The 16126-nt window shown below is 48.1% G+C and overlaps 1 protein-coding gene across 1 annotated transcript in view; it reads right to left on the bottom strand.

The window, feature by feature from the left end:
• The window catches only part of ABCG1 (ATP binding cassette subfamily G member 1), a 55593-nt gene extending 46141 nt beyond the window's left edge, over nt 1–9452 (bottom strand). Inside the window, exons 1-2 of the mRNA XM_041487778.1 lie at nt 9369–9452; nt 6243–6486 (exon numbers count right to left, since the gene is read on the bottom strand). Coding sequence (XP_041343712.1) covers nt 6243–6486; nt 9369–9410 — 286 coding nt within the window. The 5' untranslated portion in view covers nt 9411–9452. The remainder of the gene's footprint in view (nt 1–6242; nt 6487–9368) is intronic.
• Between the last annotated feature and the right edge of the window lie 6674 nt (nt 9453–16126).

Genomic DNA, 16126 nt, shown 5'->3' with positions numbered 1-16126 from the left:
GTGGGGTGGGATGGCATGGGATGGGGTGGGATGGCATGGGATGGGGTGGGATGGCATGGGATGGGGTGGGATGGGATGGCATGGATGGATGGGATGGCATGGATGGGATGGGGTGGGATGGGATGGGATGGGATGGGNGTGGGGTGGGATGGCATGGGATGGGGTGGGATGGCATGGGATGGGGTGGGATGGCATGGGATGGGGTGGGATGGGATGGCATGGATGGATGGGATGGCATGGATGGGATGGGATGGGATGGGATGGGATGGGATGGGATGGGATTGGGTAGGATGGGATGGGATGGGAGAGAAGGGGTGTGTGTGAGATCTTTTCAGCGGAGAGGATGCTGCAAAAAAAAATAAAATAAATAAATAAAAATGAAGCACCCAGCTAAATAAACAGAAAGGGGTCTGTCCTGTGCGTGTGCCAGAGGTAATTGCTAGGACAGCACCGAAATCAGCAAAGCCCAGGCTGTTTAAATCTCTGCCGACGCCTTGACAGCGGTGAAGTTCCCACCTTCCGCAGAGAGCGGTATTAACACAACACACAGCGCCCGGAGCCGGCAGGCAGGGATCACGCTGTCCTGATGACACTGTCTCGGGCTGTGACGGCCACTTTTGGCCTTCCATGAATAGCAAACAAGCTTCCAAGGGCTCCGTGTTCCCCCTCTGGACACCTCGGAGCCCGGCCCTTCGCTGCCCTCCTGCCGCCCAAAGCTGCGGAACAGCAACCTTGACAGCACAGACAGCAGCACCTCTCCGCTTCGCTTCCAAGAGGTTTGAGCCATCAGAACAAACCCAAAATAACAGGAAATGTCACGTTTTCTGCTGAGAGTGAATTTCTGTACCAAAATCCCCGGCTGCACTGTGCCCGGCCGGAGCCCGTGCGCTCAGAGGTTACTCCAGACCAAATCCTACCAGAACTCGCACTCGAACGCAGCGCAAGTGACTCATTACAGCCCTAAAAATAACAACGGAGAAATTTCCAACTAAAGCGTTGCCTAATTAGCCATGAATACTGAGAAGTGTGAGAGGGGAGGGGAAAGAAAAAAAAAAAAAAGCAATCCCTGAGTTGTTGTGGTGTTTTGCAAGCAGATTTATTACTATTTTCTTACTGGATGCACTCAATTATATAGGCAGAATATTTCCATCTCCATGCTATATTATAGCAAACCCACCTAGAAACAGTAGAAGAAATGCCCTTTCATGGCTATACAGAATGTATGTATCTTTTTCAAGTAAAGCTGAATGACTTTGACCTAGACAGAAAGCTCCAAAGTACTTTTCATGCCCGCTTTGTATAGGGGACTATACATAATTCATCCCCAAACCACAATTCAGATTATTTCATGGTGCTTTTAACAGAAATGACAGAAACCTGAGGCACTGACTTATCTACCAAATCCTCTTGCAAACAGTTTTCAGGCAGGCCTACCATGAAAACCTATACATCTATAATTTTTCTATGAACTGGTAAAACCAATCTCTGTGTTCCTGTGATTTACATTTCAAACTGCAGTGTAAACACACAGCTCAGAAGCCAAGACCCACTTCTGTCTCCTTCTCAACCCTCAGACAAATGGCTTTGTGACAAGACAGTGAAACTTTGGCCATGTTTTGTTCCAAAGCTCTGCAGATCTTGCTTTTCACATTGAAGGATCCACACTGGATCTAATACAGGACTCTTTCTTTTCCCCTCCAAGCCAGCGGGGTCCCTCATCCTAAAAGAAAGCAGAAGCATCCAGGGACTAAGCAGCCCTGTTATTTCTACTAAACATGCAGAAGTTCCCTTTTTCTGGCTTTGCCAGTCCATCTTAACCTCACAGCAGTTCCTCCAGGAGCTCTGGGGCTTTCTGAAATTTTCTGAAATGTAAACCTCACTGAGCCACAGGAAACCACCAGGACATGCTTGAACATGGCCTGGATTCAAAGACTGAGACACATTTTCACTTCTGGAAGATCCTCAACCTCACAAATCACTCAAAAATCCCTTTCCTTCAAACCTGAAGGAACAGTTGTTTCTACCTGTTGACCAATTCCCTGAAAGCTTTACGGGGAAAATGGCAAAGTCAACTGAGACCTTCTGAAACTTTTACCTCTTTAAGCTCTCCCAAATTCCCATACTGGCAACAGCTCCTACTGAATGGAGTGGGTCAGACACAGCAGCTTTGAGCAAGGACTGACCTGCCTTATTCCTTCCCTGTTAATCCCACTGACCTCAGGGGAAATTGCAGCAGGAATTAATCAGCCCCAGAGTCACACCAATCTCTGCTATGAGTCTGATAAAACCTCATAAGGAGAGCAGCATTTATCATATAAACCTTAGAACCAAAATGCCCCTCCTCATATTTAAAGAGAAAATGGTATTTAATTGTTTAATTAATCAATTTAAGGTTGAGACAAAAATAAATGAAAAATTCCAATTTGAAGTCTACTATGGCTTATTTAGCTCCTTTGTTGTTGACAAGAAATGCAGATTCACCTTTTTTTTGGGCTTTTAATGAAAAATAAAAGACATGACATACCATGAGTTGCATTGTCTGAACAATCAAGCTAAGTACAGAACACAATGGCAGCACTACTAATTATTCCTCCTTCTGCTAATTTAGAGCCTAACCTTAACATTACTTTGCAATGCCATTTTTACTGAAGGGAATTGCTGGGAATTGCTCTTCAGTTGAATTCCTGTCCAACATGCTGGCACAAATTGTCTTTGCAAGGAAACTGTACTTCTGCCTTTGTGATCCAACACTCTTGAAAGGTATTAACTAATTCATTACAATCACAGAGAATGATGTGGAAATAGTAGATTTTCTTTTTTAAGCTCCTTTTCAGAATAGAAACACCATTAATTAAAAGACTTTTTTGAAACAGCATTCCTTATCTCTTCCTACCACAACCAGCACCCAAGAACAATGTGAACTGAGAGACATCTCCTTTCTTTTTTTTTTTTTCTTTCCCAGCATGTTTTCTGCTATTCTTCTCATAAAAACTGAATTCAAATATTTCACATTCCAGCAATGAGAGACTTTTAGCCCAGGGAATCCACAAGGAGTGCTGAACTGCAGTAACCACCAGTGCTGGAGGTACAACACTTGGGCACTGCAAAGTCCCAGTTTCCCACTGGAACAGGAACCAGTGTAAGGTATTCAGAATAGTTTTATTTGCAATGCACTCAGCTACAAATCCACCAGGTTTGAACAGAGATATCCCAAATTACACACAAAAAAAAATCCTCTACTGGCAGAACCACTAAAACAATTCAGAGAATCTGAACTGTGGTTCCTACCTTCACTGGGGACTATTTAGGCAATTTGGTTTTCTATTTCTCTAATGGAAAATCTTTTATTTTAAAACCAATATATTCAGCCAGTCCCTGGAGGAGAGAACATGGCTGGGAGGAAAGTTTGGTTCTAGGTTTCTATAATCTGACCAGCAACTCACTGAAACATTGGAGCAAGAGACCTTTGGAGGTCACCTGGCCCAGCCCTCTACTCAAAGCAAGACAACCACCAGCTCCAGATCAGATCAGCAGCTCAGCCACGTGTCCCCCACTGTCCCTGGGTGACACATCCCAGTGCTGCAGCTGGGGAACAGGAATTTATTTCCTGGTGTCCACCCTGAGCCACCCAAACTGCAAAGTGTGGCCACGGGCTCGTGTAATTCATCATCTGGCACTACTGGCAGGAGCAGCCCCAGACTCCTCAGACCCCCCTGAACCATTATTTAACCCCTTTGAGAGACCCTTTCCAGCTTCATGTCTCTGTTGATATGTGTAGGAATGTGTCCCCTAATGACAGAGTGGCAAAACTAACCTTTGTCCCCCAAAAAAGGAAAGAAGTCCAGAAGTTTCTCTCAACTATTAGGTGAAAAGCCACCTCACAGGGCCTCAGGGACTTCACCAAACAACACAGAACATCTAATTGGATAGAAGCCAAAAAGTCCCACCTGATCAATCAAGTAGAAAAGAACAGAACAAAAGAGAAGAGAGGCTTTTGAAGAAACACTTTTTGAAGTGTTTCTACCAGGAGCAGACTCCTGTACCTGGCTCGAGTTTTTCTGTTTGTTTTTTTGCCTTGTATTAAACCTTTTTTGTTTCTAACACCGCAGCAGAAACCATCTTGCTTATTTTATGCCCCCAAAGTAATAGCTGAGCTATCCTTGGGTGTATTAAGTGTTTTTCGAGGGCTTATAAGAACTGGCCCGGGAAAAACAGTTTAATAGATATGAAGCACCCAAACTGATAGAATATTCCAGCTGTGCTCTCAGTGATGAGGAAGGAGAAGGGCAAGGGCTTGCCTGCAGATGGGAATGGCCTCAGCCACAGGGTGTGATTCCCCTTCCTTTGGCTCACAGGCATTGGCACTGGGTGCAGACCTCCCAGGTCTGTGCCAGCTCCTTGGCAAGCAGAGGAGAGCCAAGCCCTGGGGGCAGACAGCAGCTCAGAGCCTGTCCTCGGTGGTCCCAGCAGTGGCACGAGGTGTGAGACCAGCTGAGGAGGATCTGAACCGCTCCACAGAGCCAGCCAGGAAAGTTCAACCTCCTCTTTCAAACCCAAATGTGGTGGCACAGTCATAACCATACCCCAGAGCTAAATACCTCCACGGGTTATTTTCAGCAGCAGGACGTTTTGCCAGGATATTTTTTTTGTTCAAGCCGAGCCACCCAGGCATGTCAGAAGATTTGAACAGAGGTTTTGGGTACAGGATCCCTCAATCAATTCTGGCCAGTGAGAAAGAGATTCAGTTAGAAATCTCAAGCTTTTAAATCTTAAATGTGACATTTTGGCATAGCTCCATTTCTTGGAGGACAAAAAACCTTCAGTGTTTTGTGTTCATTCTGATAAGATAAAGAATAATTTTGAATGTAGCAAAGTTGCTGCCAAACCAAGCTGTTCTCCTATGGACAATGTGGCTCCATGCAATTTTAGCAAGCAATTAAAAGAAGGCCAGTGGGTCTACATACGGTTTTGATGTTGAAAAACCCATTAAAGCATGAAATCTGCAGATCTTTCAACAAATGAATAATTGTATGCACAGCCTGTCCGCATACAGTAGCACTTTCATGGCAACAGCTCCAGAGCTTTTCATACCACACATTTTTAGACTATTGAAGCCTTGGTGTTGTGATAATGATACAATTTACAGACGGCAGCCAAGTACTTTGTGAAACAATTTCAAGTGGAACCTTTAAGCCAGTGGATTTGTAGTTTCAGGGCCAGTGCAGGTATCAAGCGTGGCTCAGGTGAGGGCTGCACTGGCAGGGCCTTATCTCCAAAAAGAACTGAAGCACACAACCATACCAATTTACATTACTGGGAGAGAGTTCCTCGAGGAAGGGCAATTATGCCATTTAGTACACAAAATTCTCCTGAAGATTTCAACATTTTTCTCTTGGGCATACTTCTTTTCGCTGGCAGGAATTTACTTCATGACCTAGTTTTCCTTTCAGAGAGGACCAGTCACACACACCAAAAAAAAAACCCCAAAAAACCAAAAACTCTCTAGGAAACACACGGTTACACAAAGCAAATGAAGGCATGAAAGGAATTGATGCCAAGCAGAGAAGAAAGGACAGAATCACCTTTTAGAACTGGAATCAACCAAGAACCTATAGAGAAGAGAGCTGAATAATCTCTTCTTACTCCCAACTTCTCTTCTTTGAGAAGTGCCCAATATCTATCATTTTGGTGCCCTGTGCTGCAGGCTGTGAGCTCTTTGCAGTGTGGATCAGCAAAGGAGCTACCCAAAAAGCATCCTGGTCCTTGACTGAACCTCAGGATTCAGTCCCACCAAGAGCCAGTGATTTCATCACAGAAATTGTAAGCTTTGAGAGACCCATCTAAGCTGTAGAGAAACCTATAGCTCACAGCATTTCTTTCCAAACACAACCTTTAAAGAAAATAGTTTGGTTTTTTTTCCTGGTGTCTAATGCCTTCTGAAATTCTGAGATACTCTCTGTTCTGAAAGAGTACTGAGAAAACAACCATTTCACAAAACAGCCAATTGCAGGAGTGAAAAAAAACAAAGCCTCCTCACTTCCCCCACCCCCATCTTTAAACTCCTGCATGCTCTACCCACCCTCAACAATAAATTGTAGACAGGCAAGATCACAGGACAGATATTTGGCAGCACAGCAATACTATATTTACTTCAGATACTTAAGAATTGGGAGGCAGAAATAAGCAGTTGTATGAACTGCTGCATCCTCAGCCTCTTGTGGATGAAACCTTGCTCTCCTCACCTTTCTTTCTCCACCATGGTCCTTCCTGGATAGAGTAGGACAGTTCTTTAAACTCAATGTTCACAGCTGGCCTGCGGGGCAGGTAGGAGAACCTGTGAGCTTCTGTCAGAGCATTGTCCACTTTTTTTAAGTGTCCATTGAAGAGCCGGATGTCCTGGGTGTCCGTGCCATTGGAGACCACCTCGTCCACAGAAACACACACAGACTTTGGCTCGGCCATGGTGCAAGCAGAGCTGCTGCCACCCTGCAGGGAAAGTGGAGAAAGTTCACAGACTTTTGTTTAGGAACACGTTTCAAACCCTTCTGCACCAGAGGAGTTATTCTTTAAATAGCACAAAAATCCAGCGCTGTAACGCGCTGAAAGGTGAAAGAGGAGTAAAATAAAGCAATCTTTTGTTTGTTCTTTTGCCTGAGCCTTGACAGAAGAGGTAAAAGAGCTCTTGCAGCACATACAGTTCCTTTAGCACTAGTTTTTCTTTGAGATCTTGCACCAGATTAATACATTTATAAGTTCAGTCCCCATTGTATTTGGTTTCTCATGCACTTAAGGCATTTGGTTCTAGTTACTCTGATTCCAGGGCTTGGGACAGAGCTGAAGGGGGAAGGGATCTGGCTGAGCAATTATTTGTGCAGGTATTTCAAGAGACAGCCACTCAAAACGTCTTAAGAGCTCTTGCTCCTCTGGATCAGCCTATGCTCCTGTAAAGGTGAAATTATATTTCTGAGAATTTTCAAATGTACTATTTCATGCCTTATTTCCTCCTGCACTGATAGTTCTGGAGACTTTGCAACCGGGGTTGACAGTACAAGTTCTTTTCTGGAGGTCTTTTAGGAAAGCACAATGCTTTGCACCCAAAATCCTTGAGTGCTTTCCATAGTGATAACTAATGGAAATCTTATCAGCTACATAAACACACAAACCCTGCTCCAGTTCTTGCACCACTGACACTGTAAGGTCAATGTCCTGTGCTCACAGCCATCCCTCTTGCTACACTTTGCCTATCACAGCACTCTGTGCAATTCCACTTGGCACTTTTTGGAGCAAACCTCCTTGCCCTCCCCTCCTGGCCATGACAACAGCCTTCCACCCACTTTCTCTTCTTTTTTTTATTATGCGTTCAAAATTTGGATTTTTTTTTCCATTCCTTTTACCAGCACAGGTGCCTTGCACCAATATGAGCAGGATGTGTGTAAGCTCAAAAGAAAAACAGTCATGAATTTTCTTCAGCTAATCAGAATTTTGAACAGTTCTGTTTAAAGGCTGTTCGCTGTCATCTCTTGTTTGGTGGGTGTCATAAGCAGAGCCAAACATCTGCACAGCTGTCTATTAGGAAATTTAGTATTTTTGATGCAGATTTGTATTGGAAAGGACTTCTCTAGATGGCTGATGTGCCAGGCTTTCCATGCTGACACATAATACAAAGTTATCTCTTGGAAAGCAGATGTGCTGCGCTACTTTTCAATGCATTAACTCAGACAGAGCTGCAGATCTTGCCACTCTATTTTTCCCTCTATTTGTCTAATTCAGCTAAGAAGTGACACTGCCTCCTCTTGCCTGTGCCACTTCCATTTCCCTCTCATGGTTCCTGGTCTTCCCATCTTTGCTGTGAGAGCAGCCCAGCTCAGATCAGACACTTGTCATGAATGCTGACAAAAACATTTAAAAACCTCCAGTGCTACATAACCACTGATGGGAAAAAAAAGTACTCCTGCTTAACCACTTCATAGCTGGTGTCTTCACATTCTCCACACACAAGCCCCAAGTTCTGGATGAAAGTAATCAGCTCTGCTCACCACATTTTCTCAAGAAAGAGATTTTAATCATGCTCTCAACTTACTTAGAGGTCAGGTATCCAGTAACACTTACTGTCAAATTCTTAAATAGTTCACTGCCATGGTATGTAATTTGACCATAACAAGAGTAATGGGAAACATCTTAAAGCTCAAGAATTAAAGCAGGGGAACTTCCCTAAAAGCCAAAAGAAGGTGAGTTAACAATATTCTTCCCCGAATGTTTTCAAGGCTGACTTTGGCACTCATAACCTCTTTTGTTCTGAGGAACCACTGGGCACCTTCACACAATCACAGGGAATATCCAAAAAGGAACTCTGAATGAGCAGGTCACCTTGATTATCTAGGTGACAAGTCAGAGCTTCTCCAGTTCAGATCGATTCAAAAAGAAACAAGACAAGAACCTTGGACAAGACCCTCGCCTCTGACTACTCAATCATCTGAGAGTATGAAGGCAAAGATTTTTCTTGCTGGGACATTAAACAATTTCAGTCACTCTGCGGACAGAACTGCCTGTTCACACACCTGCCTCCTCCAGGGACCACCCGCTGTGGCTGAGGATCCCCCCGAGCTGGGACGATCCAAACGCCTCCCGCTACCGGGATCACCTTGGCTTGGAAAAAGCTGGGCGATCCCGTGGCTACGACAGGCGCAGGCTTAGCCAAGCCGTGTGTAAGGCACGGACACACCTGAGCCCCCTCCGCCCGCTCCAACACCTGCAGCGCGCTCTCCACCCCGCAGGGATGCCCCAGCCCCGCATCCCGAGCCCCGCGCTCGCAGCAGGACCGCGCTCACCTCTCAGCTGCTTTTTGCACACTTTGGGCTATTTCCCGTGTAGTTTATGGAGCCGCCGAGGAGCCGGGCCGCTCCCGGAGCCCGGCGGCGGCAGGACGGTCCCGCGGGCTCTGCCCGCTCCGTCCCCCGCCGGCCCCGCTGTTATGCAAAGGTTACGGTCCCTCCGCAAATCCGCTGGGAAGCCGGCGGGGCGCAGCGGCGCAGGGAGCATGCTCGGCGATAATCCCCCCGCCTTAGCTACAGACAGAGGTAACCAGCGGTCAAGTCCCGCCGTGCGCCGCCGGCCGCTCGCACACTCGCATCCTTCATCCAGCATCCTTCATCCCGCATCCTTCATCCCGCATCCTTCATCCCGCAGCCCTCACGCCGCATCTCGCATCCCTCAGCCTCCACCCTGCACCCCTCCGACCCTGCTTTTCCCTCGGGAAGCGTCTCGGGAGCTCCCCGCCGAGCCCTGGCTCCATCTCCCAGCCGCGCACCTCGCCCCCCCAGCCCGGCGCTCGCCGCGGCCCCGCGCAGGGAAGGCAGGGCTCGCCTTACCAAAGCGCTGCCCAGGGAGAAAGCCGCCATCAGACATGCCATGTGCACCGCTGCCCGCCCGGCTGCTGGCGGAGGAGCCCTCCAGTGCCGCCTCTCCGCCCCGACTGGCTGCGGGAGGCGGGCGGGCCGGGATGGAGCTGGAGCCGCCCCCGCCCCGGCCCGCCCCCACCGCGGATGGGGAGAGCGGCGGGGTCGGGGCACCCCTGGGCACTGGGAAAGGTGGGCAGCGTGTCCCCAAGCCGCTGGTGGCCGTGGCTGTCGCTGTGCCCAAACACGCGGCAGACGCTTGTCCCGAGGACTGGGGCACCGAAGGTCGCTCGCCGGGACAAAATGAGGAGGGCAGCCAGCATTGTCCCCACGCTCCAGGCAGGGACGGGTTCCTAAAGAGCTCCCTGAGGCTTTGCCTGAGGAAATGGGGAGTAGAAGCACCATCCAATATCGCCTTGTGCATGCCATCTTCATGAGGACGAGGCAGCTCTTCTGGCCCTGGGACTCACCCACTGATTTGTGAGCAAGCCATTGTAGTTCAGGAATGGAGAGGAAGGAAAGTTGTCACTGAGTTACATTCTCCATTCATTTACTCCTCACACCAAAGGCCTGCATTTCAGCCAGGTCACACAATCGCTAGATCACAGAATGGCCAGGCAGGAAGGGACCACAGTGGGTCACCAGGTCCAGCCCCCCTGCTCCAGCAGGGTCATCCCAGAGCACACAGCACAGGGTTGTGTCCAGATGGTTCTGGAATATCTCCAGTGAAGGACACTCCATACCCTGAAAGAGTAGATTAGTGCAAGAGAAGAACAAATTTTAAGGAAAAGGGGGGAGACGAGTAAGAGAAGAAGGAATTTTAAGGAAAAGGGAGGTTTTGCCTCCCATGATTGGAAGTGCCCATCCACCGCAGGAGCCGAGCAATTTCAGTTCATGTGCTCAGCTCCCGCTTGGACAGAGCACCGGGATCCTTTGCAGTCTTGCGTTGCCGAGATCGACCGCGGTCACTCCAAGCCGAGCCATTTCTAGGCGCGCCTCTCCTCCCTGCCTGCGTGGATCTCTCGTTCGCAGGCCGCGCACCAACACACACTCGGCGTCCTCTCCTCTCTGCCACGGAGCACAATCTGCGTACGAGAGCCGTTCCGTGGGCCTCTCCAAGACCGCAGCGCCCGCTGCAGAACACGCGGGGCCACTCCAACCGCGCTGTGCTAACCCCGACAGACAGCCGGGGCCGGGCTCCGTCGTCCGATTCGAACCTGCGGCTCGTAGGTTTTCGCGGAAGGCGCGCCAAGGAGCAGAGCTATAGGTGCCGTCCGCTCCGCCTCCCGGCGCCGGGCTAATCATTCCTGCCGGCAGGGGCTGCTCATTCCTGCTGCGCTGCCTTAGGCTGCTCCTCCACCTGCATCCCATCCTCCCCACTCTGCTGCCTCTCTCTCCATTCCCCCCCCACTCCCATCTTCCCCGCTCTCCTGCCTCTCTCTCCATTCCCCCCCCACTCCCATCCTCCCCACTCTCCTGCCTCTCTCTCCATTCCCACCCCACTCCCATCATCCCCACTCTCCTGTCTCCGGGATAAGCCTCACAAAGCCCTGGGAGGCAGGTAAGTATTTTATTCCTGTGTTTACCACAGGCAGCACGGCGCTGCAGGGAGGGAACTGCTGCCCAGAACATCTGTGCCAGGTCGGATGTGATCCCTGCCCTGCTGTGTCCTCCCTCCTGACAGTGGCTGCGAGATGGATGCACAAAAAAGTGCTTCAGCACAGGGTTGGCTTCTGTCAAATGTCTCCCTGATGCTCTCCCAGCCCACAGCTGTTCTTGGCTCCAGGATTTCCTGATGTGGTTGTCTCTCCAGAATGGGCTAATAACCCGCAGTGGGAATCTCTTCCATAAGGGAAGACTCCCCCTTGGAAACGTGCAAAATTCACCAGCCACTGCAACCCTTGGCAAGGAATAGTGTGGAGACTAAGCTCAGCCTTGGATTCAATTCTTAGATGTTACAGAAAGTTATTTACTTATAACTCATCTATTGGGGAAGAAATATCTACCTGCTGTGGAATACCACTCAAACATGGATGGACCCTTCCAGAAGTCCTCACTGAAGGCTTAAACTGTGCCTGAGTAGACATTTTAAAGACAATTGTCACATAATATTAGGAATAAAGAGAATTTATGACGCATTCTTCCAGTGAGGATCCCAGGGTTTTAGTTAACTTGATTTGGAGCATGTGTTTGTAGCACACACAATTTATTCAAGCTTTTCTCTCTTGTGGTTTCCCTTAGAACACTGCAAACGCTGCATTATCTCCATACAGGAGCTGAAAAGGGCTGTGAAATACTGATGTGTGTGTTTAAGGCATCTACAGGGTTAAAAAAAACCCCAAACTAAAACAAATATAATAAATATAATAAATAATAAAAATATCATTATTTTAACTTTGAAGTGGAACTAGAGACAGAGGAAGCCATACCCTGATCCTAGTGAATGTGTGATGCAGACCCAGCAGGATGTTTGCTGTCCTGTGTTAATTCCTAAAGGCTGAGAGAGAAGCAAGGAAAGCAACATAAAAGCTTTAGCAGAACTGAAATGTACAGTCCTGAAATCTGCTGCACAAACCAAGTTTCAGCTCTGTCCATGAGAAGTTTGTGGTACCAAGGTGCTGCCTTCCACAAGAGTTTTTCCTGAGCAAGTGTAAATGACCAGCTCCCCCTGGGATTTATTTTTATCATGGTGGCTGCAGTATCAGTATCTACAGGGGTTTCTTGTAAAACATAAAACAGGTTTATCAGAAACCAAGTTCTATTTGGTATTTTGGTATCTATTTTGATACCACACAGGGAAAAAAAAAATTATTACATAAGATGAAGCATGCTAAAAATAGCATTCTCCTGCATTCCTACATTCCCTCATTAACTCTTCCATTAACTTTACAGGTGATCCCCTGGTCCCTGCAGACAAAAAAAAAAAAAAAAAAAAAAAAAGAAAAAAAAAAAAGTATACAACTCTGTGTGAAGGGGGGAAAAGGAAGAAAAAAAAAGGAGAGAGTTAAAACTGTGTTAAAAAAAAAATCCAGGACAAAAAAAAAGGAAGTTACAAATGAAGGTGAGGACAGGCAGGCAGGGACAAAACCCTGACTCCTAAAATAGATGAGGAAACAGTAGTAGCTTACAGCAGCATTACAGACACTATACTGGTGCAGCCCACAGGAAAGAAAAAGAACATTGCAAGCAGAAATGCACCGGGAAGGGCAGGGAAAAGTGGAAATACACCGATGGCAAGAGAGGGCAGATGTTCAGCAGAGCCACAGGAGGCATTTTAGTGCAGCACTGCTAGCTCGGGAGTCTCTGCAAGAACTGGTTCATGTGTAGAAGTGCTGCAAAGGCCGCTGTGGACTTCAGAGCTGGGATACAACACGTGGGAAAAGTCCAGCGAGAGTGTGGAGGAGGTAGATGGGAAAGTTAGAATTGGAAAAAACCAAAATATTTTAGACAGAATTTTCACTAAAATTCCGTCACTGTATCCCACCTTGACCAATTTGCAACTTGGTGTTGATGTAAGCTGCTGTGGGCAGAGTTGAAGGAGTTTTTTGGAAAATATTTCAGGAGAAATCTTCTTAAAGAGTCAAGCTGAGAGCAAAAACGAACTGCCCACTGTGAAATTCTCATGCAATGATTTGCTGGAATGAAACTACAAGAAGAAGAGTTTGTCATGGCCAGAGGATCATTTTGGCATTTGCCAGTGTTTTGGATGTCTTGTGGAGTATGTTTGCTGTCTTCTTATGCCCTGTGACCTTTATTTCTGTAGATTTATTTATCATCTAGGGAAATAAAAGTGGCGGGGCTCTCTCTCCATTCCCACCCCACTCCCATCTTCCCCGCTCTCCTGCCTCTCCCACCCTTCCCACGCCGCTGCCGTGCTCCCCGCTGCCCCGCCGCCTCCCCGCCCGACACAGCCCTCCCTCCGTGCCGAGCCGCTGCCCGTGGCAGGCCCCGCTGGAGCAGGGCGAGGACTCCCCTCGCTCCGTGCCGAGCCGCGGCCCCTGGCAGGGCCCGCTGGAGCAGGGCGAGGACTCCCCTCGCTGAGCAGGGCAGGAGCAGCGGCCGATGCGCTGAGCACAGCCCCGCTCCCGTCCCCAGCCGCGCTGCGCAGGGGAGGAGGCACAGCTGCCAAGGATGGGAGGGCTTTTTAACCTCTGCTTTTATTTCTCCTTTTCCTGCTCTGATTTTCTCGGCAATAAAGTCAATTAATATCCCCAAGTGATGCCCATGATTGTGTTTAGTGAGTGGTCTCTCTCTGCTCTTAACTCACGGGCATTGTATCACAGAATCACTCTCCTGCCTCTCTCTCCATTCCCACCCCACTCCTGTGCTCCTCTCCACCCAACACAGCCCCACTGTCTGCCTCTGCTCCAGGTTTATTTATCATCTAGGGAAGTAAAAGTGTGGGGGGGGAGTAATCACCATCAAAAAGTGTTGTGGCTGTTGTAAATTGTTATTAGAAGGAAATGAAAGTGGAAAGGAGAGAGGTTTGAGGAGGGTTTTGAGAAAAAAAAAAGATTGATTGCTGGTTTGATTGAGAGCATGTGTGTTTGTGGCATGGGGTAGGTGTTGATGCGCAGTGGAGAAAAAGGGAAAAGAGGAATGGAAAGCAGAGAAGAATGAATTATAAGGAAAAGGGAGATTTATAAGAATGCTGTAAGGAAAAAGGAGACTTAGCCTCCCATGATGGTAGATTGGCAGTGCCCATAGTCGCAGGATGTTGAGCTTGTATGTTCAGCTCATCCCTGGACAGAGCACTGAGATGGCTTTGCAGTCTCGCGTTGCTGAGATTCTCTGCGGTGCGGTGAATTGGAGCTCTCCTACAGTGCTTCCTTCCTCACAGGAGAGCTCTGCCGCACGCAGGTGATAATGCCAGCCCTTGCACCATGGGGAGCCCCAAGCGACGGGTGCGAACTCCGGTACCGACGGCCAAGGAATCAGCCGCGCCGCGAAGAGTGCCCCGAGCCACTGGACGATTGTGCGTGAAGGCAGATTGGAACCTGTGGCCTGGGAGCTTCTACAGCAGCGGCCAAACGCCCTCCGCCAAACATTCCGTCGGTCCCGCCTCTCTGCGCCGGGCTCCTCATTCCTGCCGCCCCGGCCTGCCCATTCCCAATGGGATGCCGCCCGGCGGTCCTGCCTGCATGGCACCTTCTCCACTCTCCTGCCTCTCCCCCCATTCCCACCCCACTCCCATCTTCTCTGGGAAGAGCATTCCTGTACTTTATTGTTCTTTCGGTGAAACTTTTTTTCCTAATATCCAACCTATACCTTCCCTGGCGTAGCTTGAGGCTGTGTCCTCTATCTTCTCTCCCCCGTGAAGGGACAGTGACAGGGTGGATTTGGTGGGTGCCTGGCATCCAGACAGGGTCATCACAGCAGGTGACTCCAGGAAGAGCAGGGCCTGTGCTGGATCTGATGAGAACCCCCTGGATCCTGTTCCACTTCAGCTGCTGGACCTGAAATTACCTTGGGTTTTGTGGGGAAAGAATCTGCAAACGGGGAAAAATCATATTGGAGACCGAAATATAAGCAGAGGCACGGGTTTTTCCCCCCCTATATTTCATACCCATCATTTGAGTAACTGTCTGTGGTGTAATTTGGGATATGGCTCTTGTGGCTTTTGCTAAACCTAAGGCAGTTTGGCCAAATTACAAATTTTTAGGGTGAAAAAAAAAAAAAGGTATAATTTCACATATTTTTAATGCAGTCTTGAAATGGTTAAAAGATACTGAATACCCTGAGTATGCTTTGGTTCTGACTTCAAAGTTACCCTCCCCTGAAGATTTGATTTCACAGCTGTGGTCCTTCCTGTTGTTCCCCTTCCCTGTTTATTGGAACAACAGTCCAATAAAAATTAATTTTGTCATGTCTTTGTGCCCATGACATTAATGCTTCCCTATCCATACTGGAATTATTCCCATAATGCTATTGGAGAAGAATGTGATCAGTCAGTTTAAACAGATCTGCCTTCAGATCTATTTAACACTGAAGAACATCATCAGTCATTCCTTTCAGGTCAGGTATACTCTGTGTCATGGGTGGGATCCACCTCTAATTTCAGCTGCCTTTTGGAAAATTGCTGTCTGAGCAAGGATTCTCTTTCAGAAGAGTGAGGATCCTGGAGAGACTGGAATGAAACGGGCATCCCCAAAAGAAAATTCAGGCTTTCCTTCTTCAATATTGACCTTGATTTGGGGTGGATTCTGGATTCACCAGGGGAGGGCTCCAGACACCTGACGTGGAACAGCCACGGCCAGTGTTACAGACAGGGATGCCACCTGAGCCATGTCTCCCACCACATTTGCCTTCAGCTGACACTTCCAGGAACAACACAAGAGGTTTCCCATGCTCATTTCACACCATATTTTATCTGCATTTTTACATCTGGCTACTGGAGCATCCCCCTCCAGCAGAGATGCACAGACAAAAAATCCAAGGGCAGAACAGCAACCTGTGTGTGACCAGTTCAGCTGCAGCTCATTTCTGTGGCTGCTGCCTGTGGTGCTCCTGGCAATCAGGGTTTGGTTTCTCTGGATTTTTTGGTGTTTTGTTTTTTTGGTTTTTTTTTAAGCAAACTGAATGGGGGCAGCACTGGGAAGAAGAAACCACAGGGGCTTAGCTGAGCTCTGCAAGAGCTGGTGGTTCATCAGTGTGTATCTGAGTAGCCCTCAGTTGCCAGCTGATCCCAAGATGTGCTAGGAGAGAGCAAGAAAAAACACTGCCAGGCTTCC

This window comes from Pyrgilauda ruficollis, unplaced genomic scaffold (genome assembly GCF_017590135.1).
Source record: "Pyrgilauda ruficollis isolate IOZ18807 unplaced genomic scaffold, ASM1759013v1 scaffold84, whole genome shotgun sequence".
In the NCBI taxonomy this organism is placed as follows: domain Eukaryota; kingdom Metazoa; phylum Chordata; class Aves; order Passeriformes; family Passeridae; genus Pyrgilauda; species Pyrgilauda ruficollis.
This window is presented reverse-complemented; position numbering and strand designations above follow the sequence as displayed.